This window comes from Hyla sarda, chromosome 4 (assembly GCF_029499605.1).
Source record: "Hyla sarda isolate aHylSar1 chromosome 4, aHylSar1.hap1, whole genome shotgun sequence".
Lineage (NCBI taxonomy): Eukaryota > Metazoa > Chordata > Amphibia > Anura > Hylidae > Hyla > Hyla sarda.
The window spans coordinates 81,143,177-81,154,639 of NC_079192.1; the positions used below are offsets into that span (position 1 = coordinate 81,143,177).

General features: G+C 42.4%; 1 protein-coding gene across 4 annotated transcripts in view; it reads left to right on the plus strand.

Moving 5' to 3' along the window:
• Positions 1-1,079, plus strand: part of LOC130368144 (MOB kinase activator 1A) — a 65,646-nt gene extending 64,567 nt beyond the window's left edge. For 2 of the 4 annotated variants that reach the window (XM_056571498.1, XM_056571497.1), the window contains exon 6: positions 8-1,078. In XM_056571498.1, coding sequence (XP_056427473.1) covers positions 8-85 — 78 coding nt within the window. In that variant the 3' untranslated portion in view covers positions 86-1,078. Of the gene's footprint in view, positions 1-7 lie in introns of all 4 variants that reach the window. The other 2 variants (XM_056571496.1, XM_056571499.1) reach the window with 2 other exon arrangements.
• The last annotated feature ends 10,384 nt before the right edge of the window (positions 1,080-11,463 follow it).

Here is an 11,463-nt window from a genome sequence, read left to right on the forward strand (position 1 = left end):
CCTGCAGGAATTTAACCTGATTGACCGTCGAGAGCTGGCTCCCCTTCAGGAACTGATTGAGAAACTGGGATCCAAAGACAGATAAGCGGAGGGAGGGGTGATCTTCCTGTGAGATCTGGTCTCCTCTCACAGCACATACCAGCTGCAAGCCTTTGTCATATAACCATTAGCTACCTGAAGGAAACCGATTACCACTGAATTCCCAGAGGAGGTCGCCACTGGAAGCCGTCTTTTACATAGAGATTGCCTTGCGTTATTTTTGTATGAACTTTTATAGAGATGCTCTAAAGGAACACTCCACTAGATGTGCATTTAGACTCTTTCGTCTTCTCCACGTCTGCTGGTTTTCTGCTATTGGGGAGGGCGGGGGTGAGAAAATCTTAATCTCCACAATTTTTTATCATAATTTTTATTTTTTTTTGTCTGCTGCAAAGCAGCCATTGGATGTGGCCTTTCTATACCACTGTATTCACTTCTGCGTTACTATTCTCCTTACTCTATGTACAGTTTTATATTCTTTTGTTTTGAAGGCTTCATGTGCAACAAACTTTATTTTAAAGTTTTTTGTTTTTTTTTCTCCTTTTATGGTCTGATATGTAACTGCTTTTAAGGGTATCCTGTTCTGCAATAAAATGGGGAGGAACAGGTAGAGGAGACGGGGGCATTATAGGCCCGGGCTGGGGGGCGGGTTGGGTGGGGTTACTCTTATTGCTCTGCCACGTCAGTCTTTTTATTCCACTTACATTTTTTTTTTTTTAATAAGCTTTAGATGTGATGAATTGACATTGCATTGAATACAAGTCTAATAGTCAAGAATTTTGGAACAGCTTTCAACTTCTTGCAATGAGTATCTATTTTTTTAAATTTGCTACGGTAAAGACGAGAGCGCCGGCTCTCTAGGATTGAAGTTGACTTGTGTTCTGTTTCATTACGTGAAAAATAAAAGTACGAGCGATGCAATGGAGACAGTATAAAGTGACATTTTTTATAGGTAGAGAGCCATGTCTATCAATACAGACGCATGCTGGGTTTCTGACCAGATAAGATACAGTGTGCGCATATAGATCAGTGGTTTTCAACCAGTGTGCCTTCAGCTGTTGCAAAACTACAAGCCCCAGCATGCCCGGACAGCCTACGGCTGTCCGGGCATGCTGGGGCTTGTAGGTTTGCAACAGCTGAAGGCACACGGGTATAGACAGTCATATAAATGGGTATAAACATGATTGGAATATCCAGAAGCAAGGAACAATATAAAGCATGGACTGATGCATAACCTCTGTTATCCATTATTCTGGTGATTGTGAGTAGGAGCCAGATATTTTGGATACTCCATTCTCCCGCTGCAGTTTATCTGCGATGGACCGTTTTCCTTCCAGCTCTAAAAGAAAGCGGAGTGCCAAAGAATGGGCATAGTTCTCAACTGAGGGCCATATTTCCTTCATTTTTATGGTCGGTCTGGGTCTCAGCTTCAGCGACCTTGCTGATCAAAACTTCTAACATGTTACTATGACATGTCAGAAGTTTGAGATATATATATATATATATATTAGCTGAGTACCCGGCATTGCCCGGTTTTTCCTTCCTAATCCTTTTTGGGGAGGAAAATAAACAAAGGAGGAAGCTTTTGACTTCATATCCCCTCCTCATATATTGACCTCCCGTCCCGACCTCATATCCTAACTCGTAATATGTGTACCAGGTAATGAAATAGCTCCAGCCTAATGGAAATTAGATGGGAACATACATTTCCCATTGATTTGCATGGGACTTTAAAAAAAAAAAAAAAAAAAACCTGACCCTCACAAATGGGGGTAGTTAAGGGTTAAATTAACTATTTTTAAGTGGACATATAAGTAACATGTGACCAAGTATTGTCAAAATATCTCCAGCCGTTTGGAAGTTATGCAGTAACATATATTTCCCATTGACTTGTATGGGACTATAAACATAAGCCCCGCCCCTGGCAAATGGGGGTGAGTAAGGGTTAAATCACCTATCCTATGTTTGTTGTTGACATATAAGTAACATGTGTGCCAAGTTTCATGTTAATATCTTTAGCCGTTTGAAAGTTTTTGTGGAACATACACACATACATACATACATACACACACACACACACACACACACACACACATACATACACATTGTTTATATATATATATATATATATATATATATATATATATATATATATATATAATCATAAAAAAAATCCTTTAAAGGAAATCTGTCACCAGTGTCACCTACACGAACCTGTCGGTACAGACAGGTGGTGCAGGTGACACCAATGACAACGGTACTTACCTCGTCTCGGTCCGTGGCGGGGATCTTCTGTAATTTTCCCTGGTATCTTCAGATCCGGGCACGGGCGGAGCTTAAAGGGGCACTACCGTAGAAAACTTTTTTTTTTTTTCTTTTTCAACTGATGCCAGAAAGTTAAACAGATTTGTAAATTACTTGTGTTAAAAAAAAATCTTAATCCTTCCAGTACTTTTTAGGGGCTATATACTACAGAGGAAATGTTTCTTTTTGGATTTCTCTGATGTCATGACCACAGTGCTCTCTGCTGACCTCTGCTGTCCATTTTAGGAACTGTCCAGAGCAGGAGAAAATCCCCATAGCAAACATATGCTGATCTGGACAGTTCCTAAAATGGACAGCAGAGGTCCACAGAGAGCACTCTGCTCGTGACATAAGAGAAATCCAAAAAGATAAACATTTCCTCTGTAGGATACAGCCGCTAAAAAGTACAGGAAGGGTAAAGATTTTTTAATAGAAGTAATTTACAAATCTGTTTAACTTTCTGGCACCAGTTGATTAAGAAAGAAAAAAAAAAAGTTTTCCACGGTAGTACCCCTTTAATGACGTAACCGCTGCTGTTCTCAGGACCCAGCAGAGTCACGAAGCTCCGCCCATGCCCCAAGCTGGGTGCCCGGAACTGAAGATACCGGAGAAGATTACAGGAGATCCCCGTCATGAGGTAAGTACCGTTGTCATCAGTGTACCCTATACTACCGGTCTGTACCTAGTGCAGGTGACACTGGTGACAGATTTCCTTTAAGTCTTACATTGGGGAGAATTACACTTCTATTTGGTTTCCCAGGGCCTTGCATGAGGTTTAAAAAAAACATGGCTGCTTTCAGCCATGTTCACACAAAAATGTGCAGAGTGTCTGGCAGAAAATATAGGTGTACATTCCGCACCTTTTACTTGATTCGGCAGCACTAGGACCACTCGGAAATGCACATCTCATAAACAACAAGGCAGTTTGGAGAGGAAACCGTGGAAACATTGAACAGGTTTTCAGCGGCAGATCAGACAATGCAGCAGAATCCCATTGAAATCAATGGGACTCTACTGCAGCGGAATTCCACTTGGTCTCCTACTGAAAAGGGCCAGATTTGTCCATAGGCTGTGTCTGGCTTTGCATTCACTTAAATAGGGGCCGGGCTGCAATACCAGACACTGCCTATGGACAAGAGCGGAGAGAGGAGCCCCTGTGTTTTTAAATTTTTTTTTTTTGAGGAAGGCAGACCTGTTTTTAAAGGGGTACTCCCCTGGAAAAAATTTTTATCAACTGGTGCCAGAAAATTAAACATTTGAAAATTACTTCTATTTAAAAATCTTAATCCTTCTAGTACTTATCAGCTTCTATTTGCTTCTTTTCTTTTTGAATTTCCTTTCTGTCTGACTACAGTGCTCTCTGCTGACACCTCTGTCCATTTTAGGAACTGTCTGAAGCAGGATAGGTTTGCTTTGGGGAATGGGGATTTTCTCCTGCTCTGGACAGTTCCTAAAATGAACAGAGGTGTCAGCAGAGAGCACTGTGGTCAGACAGAAAGGAAATTCAAAAAGAAAAGAACTTCATGATAAGTACTAGAAGGATTAAGACTTTTAAATTGAAGTCATTTACAAATATGTTTAACTTTCTGGCACCAGTTAAAAAAAAAAAAAAAATGTTTTCCGGGGGAGTACCCCTTTTAAGCTTATATCGGTGATCTCTAAACTGTGCACCTCCAGCTGTTGCAAACCTATAACTCCGGCCATTAGTTGTCTGTTCATCCTGGTAGTTGTAGTTTCCACGGTTTGGAGACCTCTGCTATAGAGGATATTTGATGCACACTTGAGTAGTCAGGGATTTGGTCATGTCACATGTCTATCTTACCTAGTGATAAGGGAGTGCACTGAAGACCTGCCGACCATCCATCCGGCTCTAGAAGATGAATGACCTCTGACCGTTTCAGTATAACAATACATATGATGGGCACTCCTAGTATTAACACAAGATCAACAACTACGTCATAAATTACCGATTAGGATTACCCGCCTCAGGATTTAACCCACTGCATGAACGCTGATCCTGCAAATGCGGTTTTATCTGGGCTTGGATTCGTTTTACCTGCTTGTGGGTGGAACAATTGACTTTTATGCCCTACAAAAATGGCCTCTTGTTATTCATCCTGATGTTATTTACTTTGTTTTACTGAGCACTAGATTTAGCTCCGGAGTGGTCATGGAGAGCAGGAAGGGAATCCTCTTAAGGTGTGTTCTTGTTTTTCCTTACACATTCAGAATGTCTTTAGGACACGTTCACATGGGGCTGAAATGTGATTCGGGGCAGAATTTAGAAAATCTGCAACAAATCTGCAGCATTTCAGTCCTGTGTGAACATTTTTTGGTGCAGTCTTTCTCAACCAGGGTGCCTCCAGCTGTTGCAAAACTACAACTCCCAGCACGCCCGGACAGCCAAAGGCTGTCCGGGCATGCTGGGAGTTGTAGTTTTGCAACAGCTGGAGGCACCCTGCTTAGGAAACACTGCTTTAGGTAATGCTCACCTGTGTGGATTTGTTGGGGGATTTTGACTTTCCTATAGTCGCCAAATCCAAACATGCGAATATCCCGGGCTGGTGCACGATTTACAATACTTAATGTAATAAAATATTTGTATGACGTTATGAAATGTCTTCCTCTTAGGCTGCATTCACACTTCGCTTTTTACATTACGGGTGCCTGATCCGGCTGGGGGAGGGGCAAACCAGGCTCTACCATACCCCAGCTGGACCAGCACTGAAATCCATTTACTTTAATGAGCCGACCGAAGTCAAACAGTGACTCCAGTCGGCTCATTTTTGACCCGTATCCGGTTTTGTGACCGGACCTAAAACCGTAGTATACTGGGTCTGGTCAGGAAACCGCATACGGGTCAAAAATGAGCCGATCAGAGTCACCGTTTGACTCCGGTCGGCTCATTAAAGTAAATGGAGTTCAGCGCTGGTCAGGCTGGGGTACAGGAGAGCACGGGTTGCCCCTCCCCCAGCCGGATCCGTAATGTAAAAACGAAGTGTGAATACAGCCTTACTGCAGAAACCGTGTTACCCTTTTCATGGGTTGTCTAGTATTGCAGGGCATCCCGTTCACTTGAATGAGACTGAACTACAATACTAAACAGCGCATGGTTAAGAGTGGCGCTGTCTCTGCGATAAAAAAGTGTTGTCGGCAATAGAGAAGCAGAGATAATTTTTTTCCCCAAAAAACAGCACCACACCTGTCCCCAGGTTGTGTGTGGTATTACAGCTTGGTTCCGTTCACTTCAATGGAACTGAGCTGAAATTCCACAGGACAGAGGTAGCGCTTTTTTTTTTCCGAAAGAAATCAGCTCGTAGCAGCCTAGCGTTATGTGGACACTTTATTTATCCAAAACCAATAGAGATAAATTGTGCAGCCTCCCAGATACTAGTATTATGGGGGAGGTAGAAAATACAAGAAATGTGTTGCTTTGGGCATCAGTATTATATTTTACCTGCACTAAAGGCATATAAGGCCAATGGGGGAGATTTATCAAAACCTCTGCAGATGAAAGGTTAACCAGTTGCCCATAGCAACCAATCAGATGACTTCTTTCAGAGGCTTTTTTTTTTTTTTTTTTTTAAATGAAAGAAGGGATCTGATTGGTTGCTAGGGGCAACTGGTCAAGTTTACCTCTGATTTTGAGATTTTGATAAATCTCCCCCCATATTACCAATACAATATGGCTGGTATTCCCATAGTGATAGTAACCCCATTACTAGTACCCCTCTCTACATAACTGCACAGGAAACAATGGCAATAATATTTGGCCGGTGTATGTGGTGGTTTGTAGCAGCGATATTGTCCCCCCATAGACTGAAATTAGGATTTATAAATTGGGTACCATATGGCCACCAAGATATTGTAATCTATAGGGATAAGTAATCTGTTCCAGAACAAGATCACTAACTTTTTGTGACACTTAAGGGAGTTACCAGGATTAGGAAAGCATAGATTGTTTAATCCAGAAACAGCACTGCCTTTGTCCTCAGGTTGTGTGTGGTATTACAGGTCAATTCCATTGCAGGTGAATGGTGCGGAGTAGTAATACCACATGCAACCTGGGGACAGGTGTGGTGCCGTTTCTGGAAGAAAGCAGCTTTTTTTTTTTAAATCCTGGAATCCTGGATAAGGCTGGGTTCACACCACGTTCTTGAAATACAGTCCCGTATAAGTTTTCAATTTGAAAACCGTACGGAACCGTATTGAAATCTGTATGCCAAAAGATGCATCTGGTTATGCATCCTGGATGTTTTTTTTTTTTTTTTTTTTTTTTTTTTTTTTTTTTACTTTTTATCCGTACCCAAAACCATAGCCTACCACTGTTTTTGGTCCAGGTGAAAAACCGTATTGAAACATACTTCTTTTTTTTTTTATAATTTTTTTATTTTACATGGGAGTCAATGGGAACCGCACAGAACCGTGTGTGCGTACGGTTCCATCCGCTTTACACCATATGGTTTTTGACTTTGCACAGTTTTTTCTTTGGAATTTCAATCAATCAAACAAGTGAAACTTTATTCATAATGGAATGAAAAGTTAAAAACATATGTTTTTGTTGTTAAAAAACGGACATCATTTTTCAAACAATTTGTACACACGTTTTGATACAGTTTAGTCAGATTTGGAGGAATCCGTTTTTTTTTATTCAAAAACCTGATACGGGAACTGCAAAAACGTGATGTGAACCCACTCCTATAAATTAGTTTGCTCTCCTCAGACATCATATGCTTAGTTGGCTTGTAGACACAGCGGGGGATCAAAACCTGTCCAGAGGAAAAGTTGCTGAGTTGCCCATAACAACCAATCAGATCGCTTCTTTCATTTTTTTTCCAGGCCTGGTTAAAAATGAAAGTGATCTGATTGGTTGCTATGGGCAACTGGTGAACATTTCCTCTTGACAGGTTTTGATAAATCTCCTCCAGCTTCCTCAATAGTTTTTGTGTCCTTTTACCAACTTTGCTTTACATAAAAAAAAATTTATAAAAAAAAAAACCCAGCTTCCAGGTCAGACTATATATCCAGAAATCAGGAGTCTGTCTGATAATCTCTCCCACATTCAGTGCCTGTTCCTTGTGACTGTTTGTTGCTGCCAACCCGGAAGGCGTCTTGTGCCTCCTGAGCCGCAGCCTTCAGTGACTATTAGTCAGATATAGAATTTACATATCAGATGCACTTGGTGCCAGAAGATGCAATGTAATCCTTTGTTACAGATAATCTTTTCTACATCTTATTAGTATTGTTCCTGTTTTTTGAGCATTGTAATAAAAAAAATGTTTTGACTCGATTTGCGCATTTTGTTCGATTCGTGCATCATTCAATGATAAGAAAGCACTAAAGTCACCAGTAACTTTAAAGGGGTACTCCACTGCTCAGCGTTTGGAACAAACTGTTCCGAATGCTGGAGCCAGTGTGTGGTGAGATTTCTGAACCCATGCAAAAACCGAACCGCTGGAGCGGTTCGGTTTTTGCATGGGTTCGGAAATCTCACCTCACACTGGCGTGGGAAGCTCGTGATATAGCCCCCTCATGACGTCACGCCCTGCCCCCTCAATGCAAGTCTACTGTCACGCCCCCTCCCATAGACTTGCATTGAGGGGGTGGGGCTATGATATCACGAGCTCCAGCATTCGGAACAGTTTGTTCCAAACGCCTTGCAGCGGAGTACCCCTTTAAAGGGAATCTGTCAGCGGCATCCCCTGCACTAAACTCTTTATACATAGTAATGGTGTGGGTGATGCTCAATCTATTGCAATCCAAGTATGGAAATGATAATCTTGGAGCACTGGGGGTGTGCCCAGCCCCTTGGGGCACCATTCTGCCCGCCAGACTGGTCTCTGTGATCCAGCTCCTTCTTAGATATTGATCTTCTCGCTGTTGCGAGTGCGTGTTGTCACGTATGGCCGCGGACCATGAGCGTGCATGCATTGCTACCCCCTTGTGCTGTAGGGCTAAAGATTAATCTTAATGAAGGAGCCAGATTAGAGGCACTAGCCGGGTAGGCAGAATAGGGCACCAAGGGGCTGGGAAGACCCCTCAGTGCACAAAGATTATCACTTTGTATATTTTCATTTGTGTGTTTTTCTCCGAAACAGTGTACGGGTGGGTTAACACCACGATTTTGCTATACGGTTCCTCAAAAACTGATTCCTCAAAACCTGACTAAACTGTATGGAAACGTGTGTACAAATTTTTTTGCATACGGTTTGAAAAATGATGTCCGGTTGTATCCATTTTTAAGAAAAAAAAACTTATACGTTTTGAACTTTTAACTCCATTATGAATAAAGTTTCACTCGTTTGTGGAGAGTCAAAAACCGTATGGTGAAAACTAGATGGAACCGTACGCAAATACAGTTCTCATTGACTCCCATGTTAAAAAAAAAAAATGCGTACGGTTTAGTATAAAGCCTGATGGGCTGTATTTGTGCGAGGGGCGGAAGTAATTATCGCTCCCTGCACTTCCAGGTGGGGCTCATTGGGAACAGGTGGGGGCGTGTGTATATAACTCTCCCCTCTCCTACAGGGGCGGAGCACGTGTCATTTGTGGAACCCTCCCAACCCTCCCTTATCTTATTCCTTCACTATAGTGCATGCCCTCTATAGGCGTGCCCTCATTGCGCGGTTATGGCACAACTCAGACCGCTATGCTAGGGTAAGATCTTGTATAGGTATGTAGGCAATCTTTCCTGTCACTAGTACTCGTATGGAGCCCCGATCACAAATACAGTTTTTCACCCGGACCAAAAACCGTGGTAGGCCACAGTTTGCTGTCCCGGAAAAAAAAAAAAGAGTAAAAAATGTGTTTTTTGAAAAAAGGAGACACCCGTATACAATATGGTGCATACGGTTTTGAATGGGAAGTCTATGGGCACGGTTTTCTGTGCGGTTGCATATGTTTTTTTTTTATGAAACCGTATGCCAAAACCGTATAGCAAAATCGTGGTGTGAACCCACCCTACCTAAATTTAAAATAAAAAAGGTAACCTGCTTAGATTTTAGTATCTCTCACACCATTACCCTGTATAAACTGTTATAGTGAATAATGCTACTGACAGGTTCTCGTGAATGGAACAATTCAAGTCTTGGACCCTTGGTGGTTCTTGAGGACCAGGTTGGGGACCACTGCTATAGAAGACAATGGCCGACATTTATCATTGTGTCTAGAAAAGGTGCAAAAAAATAAAAAAGGCGCAAGCAGGGTTTATTTGCGCCTTTTGGTTTACACATTTCTGCTGATTTTGAGTTACAATCCACTGATTTTGGCAATACCCATGATATGGAAGGGTTTTATGAACTGCGCCTTTTTGTGAAAAGGAGCGAAGCCACTGAAAAATCTCTAAGGGTGCGTTCACACGCTCTTTGTTTTCGCGGGTTTTCCGCTGCGTATTTGAAAGGGTGCGGACTCTTCTCGGCTGTCCATAGCAGATTTTCTGTGGCGGAATTTACACTGCGGAAAATCTGCAGCAGTCCCTACTGACTTCAATAGGGCTTGTGGCAGATTTTCCGCAGCGTAAATTCCTCTGTGGAAAATCTGCCGAGAAGAGCCCGCACCCTTTCAAATACGCAGCGGAAAACCCGCAAAAACAAAGAGCGTGTTAACGCACCCTAAAACGACACCAGCCCAGACTTGGTGTATGTGAAAAGAGAAATTTCAGAAAATGTGACCTGCACAAAATTTATCAAATGCTCTGTGACCACTTAATAAATGTGGTGCTCCTACACATTACAGCACACACACAAAGGTGCAGAAAAATGCTTCACTTACACCTACAATGATAAATGCTTCACTTACACCTACAATGGTAAACGTAAGCCGATGTATTGTGAAAAGTGATGGTCTATCTCAGTGTTTCCCAGCATGGCCGGACTGCCTTTCTAGCTGTTGCAAAACTACAACTCCCAGCATGCCCGGACAGCCTTTGGCTGTCCGGGCATGCTGAGAGTTGTAGTTTTGCAACAGCTGAAGGCACCCTGGTTGGAAAACACTGGTACAGTATATGATATGGAGAGAGCCTTGAATCTCAGATCTTTCCCTCTGGCGCCATCTAGCTGCTAATCTAAAAACAGCAGTCATTCTACATCCTTATGAAGAAACATTCTCCTAATGTGAAGCACTTAGTGATCCCTCAACTGAACACGGCCTCAACATACAATATTTCGAAACTTACAATGGTCTTTTCTGGACCATTGTAACTTGAAACCAGACTCAATATACAATGCTACAGACCAGAGATAAGTGAAGTTACAGTGATTCAATTCGTCATGAACTTCTCGGCTCGGCAGTTGCGGACTTTACCCTGCATAAATGAGTTCAGCTTTCAGGTGCTCCGGTAGGCTGGAAAAGGTGGATACAGTCCTAGGAGAGAGTCTGAAAGCTGAACTAATTTATGCAGGCTAAAGTCAGCAACTGCCGAGCCGAGAAGTTCATGACGAATCGAATCACTGTAACTTTGCTCATCTCTACTACGGACAGTTCAGATCTGCAAAACGTGCCAATACCTGGAAGTACTGACCTATCAGAATGGGCATTTCATTGGTAAAACCCCTGTACTCCTGAATGCATGCACTGACTGGCTGTCTGGTAGCGCCCCCTACAGTACAGGGAGGTACTGCATGTTCTGTACTACGCTACCTGTGCCAGGTATAGCTGCTTCAGGTGAGGGCGGCTCCATGTTACTTTTTTTTTTTTTTTTTTTTTTTTTTTTTTTAAGAACACTGTGTGTACTGTACAGGACCCCGAAGAAGCTCCTGTCCTCTACATAGACAGTAGAGATGAGCGAACTTACAGTAAATTCGATTCGTCACAAACTTCTCGGCTCGGTAGTTGATGACTTTTCCTGCATAAATTAGTTCAGCTTTCAGGTGCTCCGGTGGGCTGGAAAAGGTGGATACAGTCCTAGGAAAGAGTCTCCTAGGACTATATCCACCTTTTCCATCCCACCGGAGCACCTGAAGGCTGAACTGATTTATGCAGGAAAAGCCATCAACTGCCGAGCTGAGAAGTTCGTGACGAATCGAATTTACTGTAAGTTCGCTCATCTCTAATAGACAGTGATTTACAGCTCCCAGCAGATGTTTCTTACTTTTATATATAAGGATTTGCTTTATCTGTATT